The sequence below is a fragment of the Athene noctua genome, chromosome 5, assembly GCF_965140245.1.
Source record: "Athene noctua chromosome 5, bAthNoc1.hap1.1, whole genome shotgun sequence".
NCBI lineage: Eukaryota > Metazoa > Chordata > Aves > Strigiformes > Strigidae > Athene > Athene noctua.
Window position 1 is genome coordinate 20058575 of NC_134041.1, and position 26113 is coordinate 20084687.

At 39.4% G+C, this 26113-nt stretch overlaps 1 protein-coding gene across 2 annotated transcripts; it reads right to left on the minus strand.

The window, feature by feature from the left end:
- Positions 1–1363: 1363 nt before the first annotated feature.
- CNN3 (calponin 3) lies at positions 1364–26113 on the minus strand. 2 transcript variants are annotated; one of them, XM_074906610.1, is made up of 7 exons: positions 25893–26112; positions 6562–6683; positions 6045–6111; positions 4522–4659; positions 3923–4039; positions 3031–3177; positions 1364–2477 (listed from the first exon to the last, which is right to left on the minus strand). In XM_074906610.1, the coding sequence occupies exons 1-7, from the start codon at positions 25947–25949 to the stop codon at positions 2130–2132; spliced, it is 996 nt and encodes a 331-aa protein (XP_074762711.1). In that variant the 5' UTR covers positions 25950–26112; the 3' UTR covers positions 1364–2129. The 2 variants fall into 2 exon arrangements, with proteins under 2 accessions (XP_074762711.1, XP_074762712.1); XM_074906611.1 differs by lacking the exon at positions 4522–4659 and having other exon boundaries at positions 25893–26113.

The window sequence follows — 26113 nt, forward strand, 5'->3', positions numbered from 1 at the left end:
ACTACTGGTGTCTGTATAGCAGGAAAGAGCTAAGTATTACAGCTTATTGTTTTAAGCAAGGCAGTTTGCTTTTGGTCTTGCTTGATGTCTACTTCAAACTCTCACTTAAGGCAATTATGATTCCACTGGATACCTTTGTGGATGAAAGAGGCATACTAAGAACAGTTTGTGTGTTGTTTTGTTTCCTCTGCTCAAGTACACACATAATAAATGTGTGCAAGCAGCTTAAAGTTTAAGCTTTGGATTCAGAAAGAGCAGGAGGGCATGGTTCAGGCTTTCAAAAAGAGACCCTGCTTTTATTCCAAACCATGAAAGCAACAAAACTTTTGTTGTTGATCATAGCACTGTTTGTCAGCATTCAATACCTTTGTGCTAGATTGTTAAATACTATTATTTTGAAGGGGAGCAGCATAGTATAGTTCAGCAAAAGCAGGTCTTAGCAGACATCTTAGTAATAATTCTTTGCCTCGGATGCAGGGCTTAGACAAGTGACCTCCAGAGGTCCTTTCAAATTTAAATTCTGTGAAATAAATAAGCTTAAGACTTATTCAACAGATAGCTTAGTTGAAAGTCACGTCAGCACATCACACCCAAAGATAACAGAAACTAATGGAGCAAAGCACAAATAATTTCTAGCCTTGAGGGAAGAATCCTTCACAAGTCCAGAACTTGCAAGTATAAAACATATGTTAATGTAAGTAAGTTTAATCTGCACTTTTAAGATACCTTTAGTTTTTTTACAGAAGTTGGGATCAGCAACAGTGGCCCCTACTGACAACACGCTCTTTTTTTTTCCTCCTGTTAAAGACATCCCAGGTAAATTAGTACAGCCTGTCTGCATTGCATGGTGAGGAGGAAAGCATTTTCCATTTAAGAACAAAGCTCTGCTCTTGGTAACTAAAGAACTCAGATTGCAGATCAGCAGGCCCAAAGACTGGGATATTTCTTTACATACTCTAAAGCAAGGGTGTTTGGAGTTCTCAAAGTGATGGTTTGAAGGCTATAGGCTGAAGCAGAGGCAGTGTTAAATATGTGCACTTTCTCATTTGCCTTGAGAAGAGGGCAGGGATTTGGTGAACAGCTAAGCATCTCTGGTCATAACCTCACAGTGATGTAGAGGGGAAGTGAGCTCCGCTTTCAAGGAGCTACATTCCTTTCTTGTTAAGTCACTGTCACTCACTCCCAGGAGATTTTTACAAGGTTGTTAGATTAAATCACATGGAAAGACAGAACCCAAACTGCAGCAGACAACAGTTCTATGTTACCCTTAACACAGGCAAAGGTGATGCTGATTTGGGAATAATTTTTGTGATATCTGATCTTTAAGAATGGTAGCATAATAAATGAGACAGGATCTTCTACATACCTTTAAGAAAAAATATTTATTTATAAAAATACACTGGGATCAGTTTGAGAAGTGTGGCAATAAATACAGTTCAAGGAAGAAAAAGCATTTCTACATGGATATATTATGGCACAATAAAAGGTAAATGCACCATCAACCATGGGACTTCTGTTGGCTCAAGAGTTTGTACAAGCTCCCTTTTTAGTAAGACAACTATTTCTAAGTTTGGTCAGTGTTGATAATGGAATGAATACACAATCACAAATCCACACTTATGTCTAATGCAGGACTTACCATTAGCAAACAATACCTTAGAAACATAGTGATGATATTTAAATCACTAATGCGATGTCTTCGATTTAACTGGCAAAGACCACATTTATCTTTAAGCATGAAATTCTTCTATCTCATTTGGAAAATAGAAAAGCTGTAAATATGTAAAATTGAAGGCTTAATGTGGTATGTAAATACCTACATAAGTAGAGATTGTGAAAATGCATAGCTCCTTATTAGACAACCTGGCTGTACAACAGCACTCCCCCTTTCACAGTATTCCTTTTACTTCATATGCAGTTATTGTTTATGCTGTAGACTACAACTGTTACAGCACTAAAGGCAACTAGACAGGGAAAGGGCAGAGAAAGGAAAAAGGAATGTATGTAAGGCAATATTTCTTAAGGTACATTAAGCATAGTGTGTAGGAAAGACAGGTAACAATTCCACAAGGCTAGTTTCGTTCTTACTGAATAAAATAATTGACTAATACTGAACTTTTGATGCAAGGCTAATAATCAATGCCCTGGTCACTGTACTGACCATGGTAATCTCTTTGATAGTCATCTTGGTACTCTCCGTGATAGTCATCTGGGTATTCTGCCTGATAATCGCTATCGCTGATTTCTGACCCGTTAGTTCCTGTTCCTTGGCTGCCGTTATGAATGACGGGTTCTGTTGGTGCAGCACAGTACTTGGGGTCATATACTTGTCGTCCAAGCCCATACACACTCATTCCCTTCTGTGAAGCTACTTTGTTGGTACCCATTTGTAATGAAATAGTTGAGTTATCCACAGGTTGTAATATGTGCTTCTGATCATAGATGTCTCTCCTGGTACCTGGTGCCAGCATACCAGCCTAAGAAAACAGGATTGTAGAGGTTCAGTAAGAAGGTCAAGAGCTGTGATTACTAGATTTATGATTACAACCAGTACGCCTTCCTAGAAGTGCTAGAAAGTAGGGTTAAAGTATAACAAAACAGCACAGCAGCATATATTCACCAGTAGGTAAGTCACAGAAGAAAGTCCTTGTGGAAAGGTCCAGTTTAGTTTCCTCTTTTGGAAAGAATACACTAAGTGTCTGGGCTGAGGTAGTGCCCAGGAAGCAATTTCTCTTTTGCTTCTCTCTAGTTAGTACTTGAAATGAAGTTACTGTTTTCTTCTGGTGTAACACAGCCAGGCGGAAATTCTAGAAGCACCAGGTCATTTTTATGCCTTCAGATACTCAGCACAGAACACACTGGTTAGTGATAAGAAATTCAAGTTCTTCAATTACTGCATAAAAGCACAGCTGAACTGTACCCTCTCTCTGCTGCTGCACGCAACTCACAGGCGCTCACTCCTATCCCACCGAGCTCTCCCAGGTTGAGAGCTGTATCCGCTCCACAAGTGTCACACGCAGTCCTGCTTACCTGACTGGCTCCTTTGTTAGTGCCCATCTGTAGGCTAATTGTCGTCTGGTCAAATGGCTTATCAGTTTGCATTTTTGGATCATAGAGGTGTCTTCTAGTTCCATAAGCAGTCATGCCTGCCTGACTGGCACACTTGTTGGTGCCCATCTTTGTTGGGGGAAGGAAGAGGTGGACAGAAAAAGGGATTTTTATTTGTACAGTAAGCACAGTCTAAGGAAACAAATATGGTTGGTAACTGTGACGGCTGACAGAAAAAGTAATTACAGTGCATGCTTTCCTCATGTAGTTGGACCACTACCTGTAATAAATTACTCTTTCTCCATACTGAGCTTCAAAAGGAAAAATAAAGGCAACTGTCATCCTAAGGCATTTCAGTGACTGGCATCTGCCCAACTGTACTGCAATTAGAATAGATGTATGCATCAGAATGTAATACTAACTTTTACCTTGGACAGTAATGATTCAATTACACTGCCACAACTTCTCTACCGCAGGAATTTTAAGATTTTATGCCTGTTATTTTGGGTTTTATGACTATTAAGTAAAGTGGAAAGAAAAAAAGTTTCCACCATATAAGGAGCTTTAGCTATCCAAAGACTCCTACTTTAAAACCGCTTCAGAGGACAGAGGTGAAACTGCTAATATTAGTTGTTCCTTTCCTCCTTATCACTCTTATTGCAGATTTAAAACAAACAGAAAAACCTTCCAAGCAGTCACTTGAGTTTATAAAGCAAATCAATTGCTTACAAGAATTAAAACCTTGTACCTCCTTCCATGATAAGAACATATTACAATTTTGCAGCTGGTTTTGCATAAACAATAGATCAATTAATCAAAACAGGGAAGTTCTGAAATATAACAGATTAACTGCAAACTTGAATTTCATACTTACCTGCAGGCCAATTACACTTTGACCAGCTTTTAGTTTTCCTGCATCAAAACTTCGTGCTTGTTTCTCTGCATATTTGACACCAATATCAATTGTAGTATGAAAACCTTTAGTTTTTGCCTATTTAGGGAGAGGAAAAATAAAGTATTCAGTGCTTAAAGTATATTTTCTGCTACTGAAACACTGGCTTTACAGCCCTGACCTTGGACCCTCAAGTGATGCCACAAGCAGATTTCTCTCTTACAAGAAACTCTGTGCCAGGGGCAAGAGAAGGCAGCGGTTCCCTGTGCCATTGGAAAGTGGCACTTCAAAGCTACTCAAGTATCTTGTCAGAAGGGTGTTCTCCTGCGAGCCTCCCCGGTTCTGCGTATGCACATGCAGCTCCAGAGCAAGGCATCTGCAGTCAAGAATCCTAACTCTGAACTCCAAGCCTTCCCTGGAGGCATGTGGCAGGACACAGCCCTCCGCACTATCTCAGATTCATAGTAGTATCTCTTCCCTCCTGACAGGCTGGATGCTGTTTTCTGTACTTACATGAGTGGTGAGGGTGCATCTGGATTGGCATGTGGATTTGTGCCAATTCCAGGGGTTCAAATACTTACCAGACCTGCTAGCGCCACTAGGGTAGTCTGTACTTGAGTCATATTTCCATTTTCAAAGAGATCATTTGCTTCAAAAATATCATGTGGCTTCATGCCGTACACTTGGATAGCTTTGATAAAATTCCCAATGTTCTCCAGCTAAACAGAAACAAAAAAGCCAGTTTTCTACTCAGTGTTTCCATTCAGAAACTAAGTAATTTTAAAGCTTTCTGGTGTTGGTTGGTTTGTTTGTTTTGCTTGTTTTACACAAGTCCCTTGCCTTGTGCAAACTGGACAAAACAGTTGGCATGGTTAAGAGTGACTGGTGGGAAGCCTGAGATTATTTCTCAGTTTTAACATTGACTTTAGAAATTAATCTAAGGGTTTATCTAGTCTGGCATCTCTCCATCAGTGAGTACCATATACTTTGTTAGAGAGGGCTTTGATGACCGAACTGCCTCAACTGTGTCCCTTCTCAGAGAAATACTAATCTAAAATGTGCTTCAAATTGGAAAATTCAATATAGTGTCTGTGCTATTTGACTTTAGTCGCTGATAATTTTGAGTAAAATAAAATCATAACTATGTGGATAGTAAGAACATTTAACTTAGTTTCAAAGTATTACTTTGCTCACCTCCTGGGACAAACTCAACTAAGCTTTTGGGGTTTATTAGCACTTTATAGCACTGTGCACTGTAGAAATTGGAAAGCAATATGAAGTACAAGGAGTAAGGACTGAATCTCATCTTTCCTTCCGAAGTCTTAAGAGGTATTAAAACTTTTTTAAAAAATAAAAATCCTTCACTGTATTTAGAAGTGTTCAAAGCCAACAAAACCAAGAGGCTGACATAGCAGTATTAAGCCGGACCCAGCAACAGTAAAGGCAGTCAACTCTAACAAGCAACCCTTGCAATATTTGTTCTAAATGCACGTTGCCTTTCATAGTCCCTTGTAGGGGACAAATGCTAGATAGAGCATTCATCAGAAATTGAATCTGGATATACTGAAATAAAAATATATAATGTAGTTTGTACCATATAGTTTTCTGAGCTTTGTTACACAACCATTTCTGAGACTGTTCAGGTCCTTTACCTCCCCATCCTTTCGAGCTTCTTTCTCAAGACACTTCATACAGTGATGCCCAGGTACAGGCAAGCTGTTGACCTAACACCTTGCAGCACTGCCTAGATGGAAAACTCCAGTTGTAATTTAATAAAAAACAACTTTTTTTTTAATTTGAAAAAGGCCTTGCTGTAGGACTCTATGTTCTTCTTCCATCTGAAATTTCACCTAACAGCTAAAGCACTACTATTAAATATGTATACTCAACTGCCATTTATGAGCCATCTCACCTATAGTTGCTTCCTGTTAAATGCTGTTAATGTATGCAGTATCCTCAGCTGTTGTGTATGCATCAAACAAAACTTGGTGCTACTAAGATTTAAGGTGTACCACATTCACAGCGAATTTGTTAATACAGAACAAAAAAACTGTTTGGGGGTTGGAGGGGTTAGAGGTGTAGTTTTGGGGTTTTTTTGTTTTACCTGGTGCCAATTTAGTTTTGATTGATTAATTTTCTTCACTGATCCTGGCTGCAGCTTATTTATAAGCCTGGGGAGGTGAAAAAAAGGGAAATGCTTAAACAATAAATCTCATCCTTATACCATCTGTGCAGGCATTACAGAATATTTTCACTCATGCTTTATTAGTTGCATTAGTTTCATCAAAATGGTTAATTTTTTGGTTTATACAGAGTGCTTAGCTCAGGTCTCAGGTCTAAAAAGTCTAACAGACCATAAGAATTTTTGTGTGCCATTTGATTATTATAGAAAAGAGCTTCACTGTTAAATTTAGAAATACTCAGAAATTTTTGTTCAAATATAAAGGAGATTTAAGTTTTCATTCTTTTCCACAGTTTCAAAGAAGCTCTCTCCCACCCTACTATCAGCTATCTTTGACTATTATTGTTGATGTGTTTGAAGGGGAGTCTTCAGAAAGTCCCTCCTTAGTTCTTCAAAAGTGGAAAACTGCTAAAAATAAGGTTACTTCATAAATGCTTACTCGCATAAGATTATGCCATCTTTTAATCCCAGTTGAAAGTTTGCACCAATGCTCAGCCCTGTAACCTCTTCTATCCAGTTACGCAGATCTTCTTCTATCTGGGGGTCATATTTCAGGGCAATCTGTAACACAAGCAGTTATAAAGTTACTTTGAGAGAAAACTGCAACTCTTTCCCTCCCCATCCATTTCAGAGAGTATGCTATAGCATTTATCCAGTAATTTTATTGCTGTATTTTAAACATCAGAGTACAGATGTAAGTCTTTTATCCCCTTTACTATAATGGTTATGGCTCTACTAAACGTTTATTTGGAACTAGCACTTTGAAGTACTTAACAGTTCTTCCTACTGTAAGAATTGCTGGAGCTTGTGAATAGTCTTTTGACAGAGGTAGAAAAATGAGGATTCTTTGGAGAAAATATTCTACCCAAGTTGTACTTCAGCAGGAAGTAAGTGAAATAGTGTGTTATAAACACAAGAATTCTGAATTGCCATGCCATGCCTCATACTCAGATGTAGATTTCTACATGGGAACTTTATATAATAGATTTGAAGTTATTCAGCCAAAGATTATGGTGGGTTTGCTTTTTTATCTAGATTATGATTAATGGAGATGACCTAGTAAGTTTTCTCCTTGTTGGTACAACATTAAGAGTTATCTTGCTGGGGATTCTAGGCATGGTTTGTGTGGCATTTTTAAACTTAAGCTTTAGTATGCCTGCTATTTCTCTTTTCTTTGGACTTGCTGGAAGACTCTGATGGAGTGAATTGTGATCTCATGTTTTAATTGCAAAGAGAAAACCTCCAATGGACTTTGAAGTTAAAGGCATCATACAGAGTCCCACAGTTGTTAGCAAGGTGACTTTTTCAGATGTTCAGACTTCACTACTCAGTGTGTCGGTTTATACTTCACTCACTAGGAATCAATCCACATGAACGGAATTCTTAAAACCAGTAAACTTCAATGCCTGCAGCTAATGGGGTCTATGTTTCACTTTCTCTGCCCTTTGTTGCCCTCCCCTGAAGACACTGAAAAGCAGTCCAAACTTCCTTCAGCCTAAACCTGTTACTTTTGCAATACTTAGTGATATTAGTGAGTTGGAGGAAAGGGGTTATATCATTGAAAGCATTGCTACTTTTTCTGCAAATAAAACAAATTATGTGAGCACAAGATTTTACAGCATAATTAACCTCCAGTAGTGTGGACCTTTGTTAGAAGCTGCCCTGCATGGGTCAGCAACCAAGACAGGGAATGAGGAAGCTACGGTGAGAAACCTGACAGGCAAGCACAGAATGCACTTGCAGTATTTCTAATGGAAAAATCAACTTAGCCACCATCAGTTGCTTACAAATGCTGAACAAGAAAGTCATGTAAAGCCATTTACATTCAGATCAAAATGTAAATTTCAGACTTTTTGCATATAGATTTCAGCCCAGAAAGGCCAGATATTAGCAGCTATTTATACTGCAGGAGATTATAATTCCAACCTATTTGAATTACTTGGATAGAGGCAATTGCTACATTTTGGCTGGTGTAGTAATTCCCAACTCCAAATTTACCAAACTAAAAATTCCAGTATTCTGTTCTCTATTTTTCTTCTAAGGGGAATGGAAAATTCCTGTATTTTTGGCTTTACTTCAAAAACTTGACTGAGTAATACTTATTTTCTTAGACTATTTGTAATAGTGGTGCTATGGTGCCTTAGTTACAGATCAGGATAATGGACCAACCCATTCCCTTATTCAGATCTGATTAAGGTGTAAAATTTTGTGCAATATTCTGCACAAGATGACAAGTACCTCAGTGCTTGGACCAAAACTAGTCTGAAATAATCAAGATACCCCTTTTCTTATTGAAGAAAAAAGGAAGAGAGCGCAGGTAATACTGCCTATTGTGAGGAAAGTATCATGACTTCTTTTTTTAATCACACCTTTTGGTTATTAGATAGCCAAGATGAGAAGCAGACTAGAAAAGCTAGCTTAAGTTCACAGCCTCATAGAGGAAGCTGCTGCATTTTTGTTTCTTGGGTGACAGACAGTCCTCTTGCACCTTCCTTACTTAAATTTAGCATCCGAAGCAGCACAACAACATTCTTCATTTATAGTGATGGTAATAACAGTAAAGGGTGGGTAAGCCCTTTTCTGAGAGGCTACCAGAAAGGTTACCATCTTGAAAATGGTTTATGAGGAAGTTGGTTATCATCTTTCTCCTTCCTAACCTGGTAATTAGCTGACAAACTACTTTTCATGGCTATTTTTATTTCCTATGGAAACAAGGCCGATGTGATCACAGCCTTAATTTGTCTCCCCAGGAACATTTGGCAGAACTCAACTAAATTATTCAAACTTATAGAAGAGCAGCAGTCTTGGACATAACTGACTCTATTATTTTGTGTGACAGTAAAGTATCTGTGCAAAGGAGAAAGATCCCAAAACATCCCCAAAAAAATGAAACATAGCATCACACTCTTGCACATTAGAGAACCTACAGAGATCTTACAAAAGTGATCTGACCCACAAAATCTTAAGTTACATGTACAGACAAGCCATACAGTAGATAACATACTACTGCACAGCAGTTGAAGAAACAGGATTCGTAGAAAGGTCAGAACTTGGTATGCTCTGATATTCCAGTCAAAAGATGACAGATAATTTAGGCTGGTCATTTATATGTTGCTGTCTATACTATGTTACAATTGCCATTCTAACATGCATGTGGGTACACAAAGAGGCTTAAGCTAATCTCTTCCACAATTCTTTAGTTGGTTAGAAATGTAATGAACATTGTGCTTTCTGAAAATTCAAGCAGTTTCTGCTTCAGTGTAGCTTAATGACAATGCTAAGTCATAGTTAGTCGTTCTGCAGTTGGAATTGTCTTTCTACAACTTATTTTTCTACAACTTAATTTATTTTTAGCACTGGTAATTGCTGGGTTTTTTTTAAAGAGGAAATAACATCCATGATCATGCCACCAAGAGACCCATTTTAAAGGTTACTCTATCTCCTCCCTCCCCATGTTTTAAAAAAAAAGTAAATATGGAAGGCAGTAAGAGTAAGAACCCTAAAGACTTCTGCAAGTGTGACTATTTTAATCTTTCTTGACAAGCATATAAAGGAAAAAAAAATGGCAAAAATTTTCCTCAGTTAATACTAAGTGCATTCCATATGTGAAGATTACAACTGGGCTGAATATTGAATTGCTGCCCCCATTGTTTGGGGAACCTAGAAGTAATCGGATGGAATTTTATCACTTCTCCTGAAGAATATGTACTTTATGTTGGAGTGCTTTACCATGTGTTCAAATCTTGAGTTTTTCAAGAGGTTTTAAATGGTCTTGGGGTATCACTACAGTGCTTATACAGAGATAGGAAATAAAACGTGCTTATACACATGAGGAAACATTGCCACTAAAAGCATTATTATTAAATCTGTTAGTTTTTTGAATTGTCTTTACTACTGTGCAGTTTGACTTAATTATGGCAAAGTTTTTGTTCCGATTTTTGAACTGGTGAGAAACTAGGTTACATAAAGTGAGGAGTGGTGATAGTTTGTCTGGAAATTGTACTCAAGCTACCTGAAAAGCTAGAGATGTGGAAGCTTTAGAACCTGGTTTTAAACATGTGACAAGAATGGTTAAACAGGGAGAGTGACAGATCAGGTACTGCCAGAAGAAAGGCATTATGCCTACTCTGAATTCTTACCTCTTTTACTCCTCATAGCACAATCAGAAGTTATGTAACACTAAGTGAATACTTCGTATTTTCCACATGTCAATCTGAGTTGTCCCAGTTTTCCTTTGATTGCTATCTACGAGGGGAAGCTGAAAGTTTTGATATAAATGAAAAAAGTTTTATGGCTTTTTCCATTACTACTAATCAACATGCCAACATTTTATCCTTTTTCAGTACTCAGCTTTCATGGAAGATACTTAAATCTTACAAGTCCACAGCAAAAGAAAACACCATCTACTAAAGATGAAAGCAGTAGCTAAGCAGCTTAATTCAAAGTATACATCATCAGTGCCATGAAAAAACCTACAGTTTCAGAACACTGTAAAAAAGATTCAATTGTAGCAATAGATATAATGATTTTATAAAAGCTTAAAACCAGATAGCAGGAAGCCAACTGTTAATTTCTTTACTTTGTTCTGACAAATCTTATATAAAGTTGCTTTATATAAAAGCTGATGCTTTTTGCTGATGCTTCAGAGATACAGATTTAATAGTTAGAAATATCTTTGAAAGGAAACTAAAGTTTATACAAGTGGTCAAAATTACAGGTGATCTAAGGTTGTGGGAAGAAAAGAGTAGGTGTTACCTGCCCATTACAAGCTGATATACAAACACGCCAATATATACCTCAGGCTAGAATCCCTGGGTTAAACTTGATTCCCTTGGCAACTTCATACCCTATTCTTGCATCTTGTTCTGTTCAGGTAGGAGTTTCCTGTTTGGGACTTCTTACAGTGTAAAAACCCTCCCTCTATCTCTAGTACAAGAACAGCAGTCATCACTGTTTTTGTGAAGTGTATGGATTCCTGGAAACAACTGAAGTTATGTTGGCCAACTTTAATGATCTGTCTGTGTCCCTTGAAGCTACTCAGCGTGCCTGTAGCATGTTAAGCTTGAGTGATGATGTTAACCAGTATTTCACACCATAAATGATATCATATGGACTTTCAATTGTCCTTTTATAATAATCTTTTCCAAATTACAAAGTACACACTGTACACTAAGAGCTACATACACGCCAAATCTCCAGTTTAAGAGTTCAGCTGTCTATATTGCTGCTACACTGGAAAAATACTGTAACAGTATCTCAAGAAAGAGTTTAAGCACACTGCATAGTTTTTTACTATTTTACTATTTACTATTTTTTTGGGAATAACAAACAGAAAACTTAGTAAGTTAAAAAGCAGTTATAAAAGATAAAGCTTTCAAAGTCGTCCATCATGTCATAATAGCTCACATTTCTTAGTTCTGATGAAACTTTTGACTAAAGCTTCAGGATTTATGCCACCACAGCAGGAGTCAAATATTTAACATGCAGCACACTAAATTTAAGTACTAGTAAGAATTTGATGAAACTGCTCTCTGGTCAAAAGTTTTAACAATAAGAGCATATGCTTGTCAAAGTGAGTAAACAACTCTATCATAGGAACTGTGTTTGTCAAAACCCCCTAGATTTATATGTATATAAAAGTGCAGCAAGATAGGCTGTATGTCACTGCTTTAGAAGGTAAGTAAAGTACAGGGCCATGTACAGCAAGAGAAATAGCCAGGACTTTATTCCAACATAGTACATGAAGAGGTTACACACATTTTTTCACTGAAGTGAACAGAAAAATAAAGCTCTAAGATTTAGATGTTGTTATTCTTCATAGGGAGAAATGTGGTGTGGCCTATATCCTTGTTTACAGTGACAAAAAATTACTAGTATTCAGTCAAAAAAAGATCGAGGAGAGAAAGCTTACTGGATTTCTAATAAGTATGGCAGCATATTCATCTCATACTGAATTCAATCCATGTCTAGCCAGGGGTTTTAATATTAGTTTTACACATCTAGGTCATAAACTACTGAAAGCAAATAAGATAACTATGGGAAAACTCTAGCTTTTAAGACCTAAATTTTAAGCAGCAATTTGTTCCTACAGCACCTTTTCAGTTTTTATTAATTCAGAACTATCTGAGTGAAACTGAATTTTTGTTGTTTCAGTGGTGCCTATAAACATCCTTTGCATTTAAATAAGTACTACTCTCAGGAGCAATTTGTCTTGCAGAGGCCGAATATACCAATGCTGATACTTCTTTATCATTTGCTTGGCAGTAGTTTGCCATAAGACCTTTCTCCTCCCCATTTTAAGGCTTTATGATTGTATGGAGAAAGATGAAAGCATAATTGTCTTCTGGTATCAAAGCAGATGCTCTTGGAAGCCCTTAGTCCTCAGAAGTTGGAGTGAGGCAAGACTATACGGTCAGTTCGAAATTAGTTTCCAAAATTCCAGCTTCTGGCACCTGAGTTGCCCCATTCTGTTCATCACCTGCTATTCCAGAACACAGCTCTGAATCTCACATCTAAAATTTACACAGCAAAATCTCTGGGACAAAAAAATAGTGTTAAGAACTTACTGGTTATGTGAATGACCAAGAAAAAGGCACAGAACAGTAAGAGTTCTTTTCATAAGCAGGAAGAAAGGTTTTCTAGATGTATTATTTTATTTAATTATACAAATAAGTTAAAACTTTGTTTAAAATTCTGTGGTGTAAATAGATTGTACATGTCTAATCTTCAGTTTCAGAGGTGAGGGAGAGCGACAAGGACATAATCAGTATTTTTCTGCAGAACAGTTCAAGTTGTCTGTCAACAGAGTGGTTATTTAGTCATAGAATAAATAAATAGCATACCCTTTAAGTTGAGACAGAGAACCTAAGACAGTGGGAAAATACAAGGTTTTGATTTTTTTACTGAAAGTGTGTTAGAAAAGGGAGTGACAGAGTACCAAGGTTATTGTCAAGTGGAGCTTCTTGCCATTTGAGCTACCAAGCCACTAACATCTTAAGGACAAAGTAAAATTCCCTGTTAATTTAATGTATGTTGACCAGGATTGCATACAAAAGCAAACGTCAGAAGAGGCATATTTGTGCATGAAAAATCCAAAGGTAAAGGGAAGGTAAAAGTCCAGATGAAAGCCAAAGGGCAAAAACTGAAAGCCACCATTAAGTATGTCCTGCTATTTCAATTTGTGTTGTTTTCTCTCATTATGGACTGTTTACAGAAAGGCAGAGAACACACTGTGTTAACACTAATATTGAAAGATCTCACTAAATCTCACTATGCTACTTAGCACAAAAATTTTACAGCTGTATCCATTTTGCTTAATATTCAACAGTGGTTTTTTGTTATGTGTAGCATAACTGATGACTTGCCAACATCTCACTGTTTTCTCTGTAAATCAAAATTTAGGCCACAGTCTTCAAAGGAGGGATGGACAAGCATTAATTCAAAATTCCTGGCACTACTCCTATAGGCACCAGTTTAAACTCTGTGAAGTAAGAACAAGCCATGTCTCAAAGTTTCCAAGTCATCTTACAAGTAAGATGCCTGTAGTCATGCATGGTGTTTGCTGCCAGATCAGCAGGCTGGATGAACTAAGTGTTCTGCTCCCTGGCTATCCAGTACGATTTTGTGACAAGCTTGCAAACTATTCAAGAAGCAAACATTACAATCTCTTTCCTCCAGAGTGCACTAACAACTCAGATGTACACCTGCCCTTTGAATACTGGTTCCCCCTCATCCTCTGCAGCTGTGTTACTACAATGCTCACACCCATTCAAATCTGTTCTCAGTTTTTCTCACATTCCTTGTTCTTATAATTTCTTGCCATAGTCACAGTTTTTTGACTTATAACTCCAATTCTCCTCAGTCGTCAGCTTCCACTTTCAGCTGTAGCACCTTCTGGTCATGCCAGCATACGTTATACTTCTTGATATCAAGTCCCTTTGAACTGTATCTTTAGTCTGTATATTGTATATTTTTCTTCACAGAACATGGTTCCAGCAATACTCACTACCTATTATTTGAAATCATCCTTGTTTTCATTTGAAGAAAGTACTGGGATATGAAGTTTCTTCTCAGCTAAGACAGTGTTGATCCAACCCAATGCACAAAAGTGTTACTCCCTGAGGAGAACAGACTCTCCTTGCTTTGAAACCCACACCCAGTATGACTGGCTTGAGCTCTGATATGACACAGCAGATCCAGGCAGGCTCTGACATCACTAACAGAGATGTCTCCTTAAACAACATGCTGAGCACTGTGATGGAAATACTGGTACCCTGGTGCATGAGCAGAAAAAAAAAAAAAAAAAATCTGAAAATGATCTAGTTTTCCTAGTAGTAACCCAGGAAGCGTTTCCTGAGATGACGTCTACTATAACTCTGGTGGAACAGTAGTTCTCAAAGGCTAGACAGAGCCTGCAGAGAAACAGTGACATCAGTGACGATGTATCTTTCCGAAAGTACTTTTTAAAATCTATTGCTACCTCAGCAATCCAGGAAATTATATAGTCTTTCAAGTTTACTTCTTTTTCTCATTCTTAAATCTTTCTCTCACTTTTAAAATACATGACATTGCAAGCAAACTGTACTGTGACTCTGTGACCCTTCCCCAGGGGCCAAATGTGTTGACAAGTCTTCTGACTTCACCTTCCAAATAGAACCAGAAAATCTGAATATTTTAGTCTGAGTCTCTCTCCACACCTCTTTTCTTCTCTTCAGACCAGCTTCACTTACCAAAACCAGAGGAATTATGTTTTACAGCAGCAAGTGGCTAATTAGTAACTAATACATATCTCTCAAAAGTTAGCTGAAGAAAACTGAAGCCTATCAAATGCAAGCTTTGCTAGATGTTACTCAAAATGTACATTCCCTCTGCCTCTCCAGCAAAGGCACAGTCCATGCTGCGTTTTCTCACCACTTTTTTCAAAAGTAAACTTCAAGACTCTGCTGCTTTCACACCTCTTTTGCCCACACCCAATAAACTCAGACACTTGACTGCTCACTGCCTCTTGTGATCCCAGACATAGGCTTGACTGAAAAATAAACCATAGGACACGGCTGATCCCAAGGTAACTGGGGTTGCCCAGTTAATAGTGCTCAGGGTTTCCCACTGACTGCTCTGATCCTATTTGGTCACCTGTCAGCCTTCTTTGACTTAATTCCATAAACTCACATTAGCTCAACAGGCTAATTGAGGTGCCTGTGATAAGTATTCATAAGGAAAATACAGATTTCTCTCATTCTTACCATCATTTCATCCTTGCACAAAATGATTCAGAACACAAAATGTGTTTTTTGTAATTTAGGTGAAAGAAGTGATTTATTGAGAAGTTCCTTAGTTTCTACTAGATAGCAAAGTCTGCCTAGATTTATCTTTCATACAGTTAATAGATCAAAATCTGAATTCACACACAGCACATTTTTCTGGTTAAGGTAGTTTTCTTAGCAGAAGCATGAGAAATGCAGATTTCACACTGTAGGCTTTAGAATATCTTGCCTATCAGCTGCTATTGTTTTGCTTTACCACCACCAAAAAAATTGAAAGAATGAATCTGGCATAAAGAATGAAACATAATAATCTGCTTCTGCTGCTCCCTGCCCTCCACCTCACCCCTTCCTTTCCTGGGTATGTCTCTGATCGGTTAAAGTTCAGCAGGTAATGCATAATGTTGATTATATTCCAAGAAACATCAGAAATATTTTTGGATATTGCCATCCTGGCAAGTTGGCTTTAACCACATAAAAAGAGTTCTAAGAGGAATATGATCTACAATTAATGTGATATTAAAAAGAAAAAAAAGTGATGACCAAACATACATCAGAAAACGTTTACTTCATTTTGTAATAAAATCTTTAAAGGCCTACCACTGAAATTTAGCTGATTACTGAAGAAAGTCTAAGGAATAGTAAGACAGAGTATTTGAAATTTATATAGCTCCTACAGGCAGTTATAGAATCACAAAAGCTGCATAGCAGACAGCTGGACAGGTATTTTAATAAAAAAATATGATTAGATGAACTTTAAAATCAACCTTTTATTTAATGAAAATGCAGCTTAAGTTATTTAAAAATCAAGCCATAAGCCTGCTATACTGAAGTTTACAACAAGTACTAATTGTTAAGAGGAAAGCACTACTGCTGAAGTAGAAAAGACAGTCAAACTCATAAGAGGTTCTGATTAGAAGTTACTACAGATTACTACCCTTCTAAACCAACATTTTTGAGCACTTGAGCATGAGCAAAAAGAACAGTTAGCACTGGTGGGGTGGGTAGAGGATACACATAGCCACTGCATCCAAAACTCAGGTTACCACAAGGTAAGTTATACTGCACACCTGAATTCACTGTAGGTTTGAAATACACACACAAGCAGCAGTATGTGTGGGCAATGCTGTATTGCAAATGATGTGCAAGAGAGGTCCCAATCCTCAATTATTTAAGGTTCCATTATTCTTCTGTAGGACTAAGTGCTCAGGTGCCCTGACTGAACTCTGTTAGTTATGTTTTGTTCTAATTCTTTTCAATCCATTCAAAGACCAGTTCTTTATCTCTAATGTTTAACCTCACAGCTTTTCTGTTCTTTTTTTTTTTTTTGATTAAAACCTGCTAGATTCTTTCAAACAGAAGTACTTTTCCAATCACAAACCCTTTTATATCATCATTTATTCATGCTAAAGGATGCTATTAAAGCAGACCATAGTAAAAAGGCAAGTCTCTCTTTTCTTAGAAAGTTACTTGTACTTTTTGGTTTTATTGGGGCACCATTAATACAATGGTGTCAGCAAGGTAAGAGGACAGCTTCTTGCAAAAATAAGCAAAGAATATTTAGCCTTGGAACACTAGATAGGTGTCTGAACTACATATGCTTCATTGACTTAACCATGTATTGACTTTCAGATATGATATATAACGTAAGTTGAAATTGATCCCATGTAGTGTTATGAAGTTAACCAAAGCAGTGGCAGCTCAGGCTGGGCAGGTGGTAGGAATCTCAACAGAAGCTGAAGTACAGGTCCTGTTCCAGCACATCCTTCCACTTCTTGGGTGCTGGCCTGAGCTCTGACTCATGCTCTGTCCATGCTCAGCACAGAAGTGAAATAATCTGGTGGGGCCCACATTAGCAGTGAGGCAGAGTTGGGTTGGCTTTCACCACAAACATCTGAATATAACCAAATCCCATCTCAAATGCATGTGTCTGTTTTGCCTTAGAAGGCTTTTAGCATGTAGTCAATTGATTAGGGGCAACAGAAAAATACTTTTCAAATATATTACTCTTATTCAAGCAAAACCATGAATATGAAGATAATGATCTCTGTCTATAAATAAGAGGCTGCAGCAGTGGAAATACCAACAGGAAAGCAATATAACAGGAGAGCTTTCTTAGCAATAAAGCAAAGTAAGGTTTTTATAGTAGTAATGTCTGGTTTTATTCTGGGAAGAGCCATGGTCCAAACATGCAAAGCTGGGTAGGAAGATTTGTTAGGAATCCATCTATCATTCAGCCAGCTAGGGCTTGTAGTAGATCAGACTGTAACTTCATGAAAGCATTTCAGAACAGCAAGGAAGTGCAGAAATTTTTAGGTTTTGCCCAAATCTAGGAAAAGACTTGGTGTTCAAGTCCTGCAGGGTGTATGTACAAGCCACATACAGTTTCACTTCACTATACCTCTTAAGGATTACTCTGTAACCAAAAGGACATCTGTCTAAATAAAGTCCTCAAAAAAAAAAAAAAAAAATCCTGTTTAGACCTTAGAAGACCAGGTGAAGACTTGAAAGGGAAGCAGCAAAGGCACCGAACAGTTAAAGTCCAGTTTTCAGGAGCGAGCAAGGATCAGTGACCAGAACAAGTTCAGACTCCCAAGGCTTAAGGCATGCTTGGCCCAGCTGCATGGGGAAGGCAGTTTGGTGAGAGTCCAAACAGGGTACTAGACCCTAGCTGTGACAGCAGCACTTCATGCCTTGCTCTAATGGTCTTTTCTTACTGCCAGCTCCTCCAGTGTGACTAATGCCTTCAAGTCTTTGTAATTTATACATCCAGAATTGTATCTGCTTCAGGTAAGAGACAGTTTTATATAAGTAACAAGAAGTTTAATTATGTCTCCCCTCCTAATATCTATTAAACTCTACACTGGCTCAAGGAGGGGGAAAAAAAAAAAAAAAAGGGGTGGGGGGGTGGGTGTTGAGGGGGTTTTTGTTTGTTTTTTAAAGAAAAAAAACAACATAGAACCGCACACCTGAAGAAAGTCAAAACTAGTTTTGAGAAAAACTGTATACAGAGACAACAACATAAATTACTCTGAGGCATTACTGTAAAACCAAAAATATTTACGCAAAAGAGAGCATTTGTTGCTGAATATAGCTATACGACTTAATCATTGTTTAGAATCAGATACTTAGAAAAAGCAATTTTTAAGCCAAAGCGTCCCTCTTAAAGAAAAAAGAAGGATTTTCACATGATCTCACTTTGAAAAAATCTGTTTCAAATTGCCCTACGTGTCCTGGCCTCAAGCCCATTTTTACTGAAGGCCTTTCCTGTACAGTTCCATAAGGGATGGGAATCTCTACAAAGTTTGCCTTAAAAGGATGTGTCAGATGCACAGTGTATATGGTGTTACGTAGCTACAGAAGCTAAGAATTCTGAGTACAAAGAAGTTTCTATCCCTTATTCTCCAAGGCAAATTATAAAATATTTGGAGACAAGAAAAAGCCTCCAAATTAATGTTCTTACAAAAAATGCTGAAGTGAGAAAAAAAAATCACTGATGTGCCATTATCCCAAAACAATGCATGCATGCATGCATCATCTTTTAAGGGTATTGACTCAGCAACAGGAATGTAATAGGTATGTTTCTCTAAATTTTAAACTAACTCCAAAACTGCACAAGAAGCACATTCACTTGTACTTTTTAAACAAGCAGGAATTACTGTAGTGCAAATTCTATCTATTTTCTGAGGCTACTAATCCCATTTAATCATTATGACTCTGTCAAACTTTATTTGCTTTCTTCAGAGGTGTTCTGGCCAGAGGAGGTATACTGTGAGCTTGCACACAAAGGATGCAAGTCTTGACATTTATCCCATACCCTTAAACATTAACCTCAGCAAGTTTTATGTTTTTCTATCACCAGTAAGTTTTATTAAAAAGTTTATTAATCTACCAGAACCAAGGTCGCTATAATACATTTTATAAAGTCACAAAAAGTGCTTTAAATTTGAAAGTGCAGACATAATGTGCTTCCCAAGGTTAAACATAACAGAAGTTTACAGCAAACATCTTCACTCTTAATTCACTCAGGCACCATGCTTTGCTGGCAGCAGCACTGGCAGTTTCTATCTGTGCTGTCCTCATGCATGCACAGGAGCAGACTGGCCTAGTGCTCCACTTCTGCTTTGATGTGCATGAGGCAGTGGTAGATAATTCCAGCTATGCCATGCCATTCATCACCTTCCTCCTAGAAAAAAAGGTGTAAGCCAAGAGACAAAACTGGAAATTACATCCTTCACACAGGGCTTAACATGGGACAGCAATACATGTCTTGCAGTTCAAGAATGGCTGTGCACTGTTCCAAGTGACAGTTTTGAGACATACGAGGACTCCAAAAGACAACTGTCAACTTGGCAATGACATGTCAAGGTTTACTGGGGGTTTAAACCACTGAAAAAAGGAATTAACTCCTACGTCAGTGGTTTACAGCAACAGCTGACAAATGCCACTAGGGCAGCCACTTTCACAGTTGGTTTCATCTCACCTACTCGGGGTCTACAGGCAAGTGAAATGGATTATAGGGTATGTCTACCTAGTGAGGTTTTGCAAAGGTTCCCGAAGACAAGTGTCCTTGTTTGTGGGCTTGGGCAAGTGTCCAGAATGGGCAATACTGGCTGACAAACACAGGAGACTTTAAGCAGATGACAGGGGTGCTAACATCCAAGTTGCTGGCAAGGGAAGTACTTCCATGACAAATTACTTGCTTCTGCTTATCATAAAAACGGATGTATCGTAGGTATGAACTGTCAACTCAATGTTACATAGGTTTCATCAACATCAGTTTGCAGTTGTTAGTAGGTCTACTTATTAATGCTGTAGTATTAATACTTCTATTGAAGTAGCCACAGAATTGGAAACCTATACCCTATTAGTGCTCAGAACAGCAGACCTATCCTGAGATAGTAACAGTGAAAGAGGAAAATTGATTAGACACATCAAGATAGACAGAGCAGACACACTGAGGTAGACAGCAAAGGAGGAAGATGAATGGAGACACCACAACTAAGACTCTCTTCACTGCTGGAATACCCTCCTCCTTTTAAAAAAAAAAAAAAAACTAACCAAGACACGTAGCTATTGATTAGGGCTATTGCATTAATACTGCTTCTCAATCAATATGAAAACTCTTCACACACGGGATCTGACACTAGGAGAATACAAATTAATACGTAAATATAGCTTAAGAAACCCAGTGAAACACTAGCTTTATTTAAAAAAAAAAATCCTCTGCAAAATTTCCAGCAAAAGGCTAAACTCATGTTTCAGCAATTGAGGTGGCAAAGATGTTCTTCAGAAGTGTAAGAGGCTTCTGCCCGGAAAAGGAGCACACCATGATTTGGATGTGGAGGGAACAGGCAGCAGGACCATGTTCTAGGAACTGTTGTTGAACCCAAGTTACTGAAATGTAGTATTGTCAGTCAAGGTAAAACTAAGCATCAGAAAGAAGTAACCAGCGGGGATATTGTAAATAACTTGGAGAATTCTCATCATTTGGTTGCTAATACATTAAAAAAGCATCTTAAGACTGACAAAATACAAGTTTTCATTGTTTACATCACTGTCTTTTAAGTGTTACATGTAGTTATTGTGCCAAACATCAACAGACTGTAAGTTTAGCTATGGAATTATTCCACTGTCATTTTTATGTTTTGTGGACAATTTTGCTATTGACTCAGTTATCAAAACTGTACCATTAAGTACGATCGTCTTATGTTGAATGCTTTCTGTGCATCTAGTTGTTCCCAACTTAAACCTATAGCAGAAGTTTTCACTCAGCATTTCACTAATCTCTGTGTATTACAATTATAAAGGAGGTTTGGGAACAGCTATTATAAAAATAGGATGCTTGAAGACTAACACACTGAGAGATTTCCAGAAGACAAAGCTGTGAAGTTGTTCATTTGAACTGCAGATCTGCTACTAAAGCCTGGGTCCAGCTGGAATAAAATTCAGGTTTTGGAAAAAATACAGAAATTGGACACAAAGAGCAATATTTCAGTGCTATGCACATTGGAACTGATATTTAGATAGTAAATGTCAACTTCAAGAGCAATGATCAACTATCAGAAACCACAAATTAATTTGAGCAAACTGAAGTTCAATGCTTGACCTTGTAAAATCTTTCTGCTATTTCCTCTGAAATTCCCTTTGTCAAATCTCAAGTGTATATATTTCTATTGTAATATTTCTGACAGCAGCAAAACACTGCATTTCTATTCTCCATGCAACAAACTGAAGATTTACATCATGGAAGAGGTCACGCGGTGTGATTTTATTTTAATTGACTTTCATTCAAACCCTGTAACTTAAAGATATTAATTCTTTGAAAGCTATATAGACATCTATGAGATGGGGATGCAGAGATCCTATACTGTCAGTTATTATGACAGAAGATACCTACCTCTGCTCTTAAAGTGTAAGTTTTCATTGCCTTTACCCACTACAGTCTCCATTTTTATTACATCATTTCAGACATTAATAGAAATACACTTTATCAGCAGCAAACATTCTTACCTAAGGTTCATAAAATTCAGTCAGTAAACCTAAAGGTCTGCTAAAGGAGAATAGTATACAGGAAGTATGGAAGGGTAAACCAAGTACATAGTAGGAACAGTTACATTTTAAGAAGGAAAAGGGTATTGTTACAGTTTTGAAAGGAAGGCTGAGAAACAGGAAGGAGAAGGCCTAACAGTCCAACTACAGGCAGCCAGAACTTCATCTAGCTATTAAAACTCAAATTTAAAAATCTGAAAGTTAATGATTCGAATATGGTTCCCAGTTAAAAGTATTCATAAAAGAGTAATTTCTGGACAAAGTATTTAAATATGTTTATTTGGCCCGTAGTAAGTGAAATACGCACAAGAATTTTCTCTGTAGCAGTTTCGGGAGGAACAGAATAATCATTCCTATGAGTGGTTAGCATTATCCACCACAGACTTAAATTTTCATTAATCTGCATTTGCCCTCAAGAAGAAAAGCAGGAAGTACTAGTGCCCTTCTGTACACTTGCAAAACAGGAGATATTTTGTTTACAGGCTTCATTTGTCTAACAGCCTCCAGTTTAAAAAGTTTGTTTCCTTTCCTTTTCCATATCACTAACTGCTTGACCTTTCAGGGTGGCAGCTGCAAGGACAGACTAACTCACCTCAGTTACTCTGCTGTCTTTAAACAGTTTGGAAAATGGTACTGACCAGTGCCAGCTTCCTGACAGAGAGATGGCTTGGAAGGAAGATCAGAGATGAGAGTCAAGACACGGTATAGCCAAATGCTGTGCAGTTTAACTCCCCACACAGACCATATTTCTGTCCCTCCTTCCTTTCACAGGGAGATGAAACTGGCAGTGTATCAAACATAAGAGGAGGGAAAAGATAAATGCCTGCCCAATACAACTACCATTTGCAGGGGAAGGGTGGAATCAATAGGAAGCAGCTGAAAGAACTGGAACCTCTCCTTCTCCTGCCCCGCGTTCCCTGTTTGCTCCACACCTTATGCAGTGAGACAATGGAGCAAAAGCTTCTTCTAATTTCTTACCTTCCTCAGTGGTAAATCAGAGACAAATTTAACATTAGTTTGTAGCTTTATCTAATTGCATCACCATCTCAACCAATGTTAACCTCATGCACTGCAGAAACTCTCTCCATTGCTTAAGAAGGAAATTATTTATTGCCAGCAGAAGAAACTACCCATTTCAAACAGCTTAAAGGGCTCCTCACTGAATATTTGTTTTGGATCAAATATCTTCTGTGATCTCAAGTAAACACAAAATCAGCCTCAAAGAGATTATACTAGTTTGACTACCTACACATTTCTCATGCAGACAAGTTTCTTTACAGCTGGGAACCAGTATACAAATTCCATCCAAGGAAGAGAGATCCATAACAGAGACCGGACACCTTATCAGTGTGAACAAAGGTAAGGAGCAAAACAAGAGAAGGGTGGAGCCTCAAAAGGACAAGAAAAAAAAAAAAAGCCCTAAACACCTAACTAAACAAAGATTTTAAGCTTAGAGATGGAATCTTGTACATCAATTAAATAAAAAAATTCTTATAAAGCATCAGGACATGTTATATTCATCTATTCAAATACCACAGCAGACAAAAGGTCTCTCTGAACACTAATACAATGCCAAATGAGAAAATAAAGAATAAAAACCAAAACCAAGAGACTTTTCTGTCCAGCACAGCTGGGCCCTCAGGCAGCATAGCTGTCAACACGTCTTTTCTGCAGAAAAACACTGCTTGGAGATTAGCACTGAAAATTTCAAACAAGGGTATCTAACATTCTCCATCATTCAAGCAGGGAGGTACCATAGCCACTTAGAAACATTACACGAACACCACGTTAAAAAAAACCAAAACCAAAAACCAACGCAATAGTTTGCAGGAAGGTCAGTGTTTCAGAAACCGTGATTAAGATCAATACCAAAAATGATCCACCAAGATTTGGAAATTAGATGTTGTTCTTCAAATCTTTATGAGATGGAAGGATCTGGAAAAAGGAATTTCTGATCTTTACAGAGACATTTCTCTCTGATCCTCTAGAATTATATAGAGAAACAGAAATATATCTAATACACAGATCCATGCAAGATACTAGATAGGAGGTACGCAGTGTATCTGTCTATAATGTAACTTCTTTGAAATTTGATCACTTACAGTAAGAGTAACATTCTCAAAGTTCAAAGCTATATATTATGCTGGAGTTTTTGTTGGTTGTTTTTTCTGTTTGCTTGGTTTTTTTAAAGGAGATGAGTTCATTTGTCTTTAGCATATTTGAATATTTTTTATGGCAGTGCTGCATTGCCATTCCCAAGGACTGCAGCAGAAGCCTGCATACAAGTAAACCGAAGCTGCCACAGAACATCCACCCCTCTGCAACATTTGCATTGAAGACATAAGAGAAAGTGAGTGAAATAACAGACACTTAGCAAGATAAAGTAGAAGGCCCTTTGCATAAAGGCGTGAAATACACCAGTTTCAAACCCTCGGGCTTGGAACAGTTCCTCTCAGGAGGCCCTAAGAAAGCTGATGACAGTAAGAAACTGAAAGAACGAACAAAGAACTTCTTCCCATCTTGTCCCCATAAATCGATCACTGTTAACCTACATGAGTCTGTCAATATTTTTTAAAGTAGGAGAGCAGTTACTTTCTTCCTAATTCATATACATAGCATACGGTTTGTTGTCTTTTATGTAGATTGTAACGGTGCAGATAAATCACTGAGTTTAGACACTGGAAGCAATTGCTCTGGAAGACATTTGGCTACATGATGTCATCAAACTTAGTAGCAGAACCCCACAACTATCCTGAGAAAGCCAATACAGAAAAAGTGTATGTTGTAAAGCTCCCAACACATTAACTTAGACTTTCTGCATAAATTACAATGTTTAAAGTGAACTACTTTTCTCCCTCCTCCCGCTCGGCCACAAGTAAAACAGGATTTGGGGATGTGCTGAAGCCTGAAACCAGACGCGTGAAATAACGAGTTACTAAATACCACGTTTAGTATTTAAGCCTGTGAATAAAGTCGGAGAGCAGCAACTTGTCCCCAGTTGTTTAGTGCCGTAATTTTTATTGCAAAGGTTTTTCCTCTTGCCAGGTAGTTGCTGGCTGCAAGAGAACAGCCTGTGGAAGAGGACACTAACATAAGCACCTTTTGTTCCACGGAACACGAGGAAAATCAAAGCCAAGCCAGAGCAACTCAGTAAAATAACGCACAAAAGGCGCACGCATCTCCGGCGGCTACCGCCAGCGATGACTTCTTCTGCCGTTTTAAACCACCGCACCGGGTGCTGTGACAAGCCCCTGTCACGGCAGCGGCCGCTCCCCGCGCTGCTGCCGGCGGGGCGGGTCTCTCCGGGAAGGCCCCGCCAGCGCCGAGCCGCGGACCCCGCGCGCCCGCTCCCCGCCAGGCGCGGGGCCCCCGCGCGCCTTTGTGTGCCCCCGCCGGGCGGGGCGGAGCGGGGCGGGGCCGCGCGGGGCAGACAATGCGCGGTCTGTGCGGGGCCCGCGCTGATTGGCCGCGCGCCGCCCGTGCCCATGATGTCATGCGGCTGGAATGCGCCGCGCGGGGGGCCGGGACGCGCCGCGCGTCTCTTCGGTGCCGCTCCGCTCCGCGCCCACCCGCGCCGCGCCCCGCCCGGTCCCGGCGGGAGGGGAGAGGACGGCGCCCGCGGGGCCGAGCGGGACGTCCCGCGCCAGGGCTCCCGGGGCGGGCAGGTGCAGCCCGGCCGGCAGCGCGGGATGCGGCGCCGCGCACGGGTCCGCCCGGCGCCGACAAACTCTCTCCCGTCCCCGCCGCGGCAACGAGTTTCCCGAGCGGGGCCAGGGAGGGCAGCGGCGTCCCGGGGGCAGCGGCGGGAGCATCCTTCCCATCCTTCCCGTGCCGCCACCGCGCGAGGCGGGCGGGGGGCCCCCGCCGGCAGCCAGAGGCAGCGAAGCGTCACGTCCCGGCCCGTCCCGCCCCGGGGCGGACAAAGCCCGGTCGAGCCCCGCGCCGCCACCGCCCGTACCTTGTTCTTGACCTCGGCGGACAGACCGTAGGAGGGCCCCTTGTTGAAGTGGGTCATGTCGGCGGTCTCCCCGCTGCCTGGGGGCGCTGGTCGCAGGCGCTGGCGGCTCCGGGCTGAGGCGAGAGTCCGCCCGCGGCCGCGGAAAGTTCTAGTCCCTCCCCCGCGGCCCGGCCCCGCGGCCTTTGGAGCCGCCCGCGCGCCAATCCGGGCGCGGGGCTGCG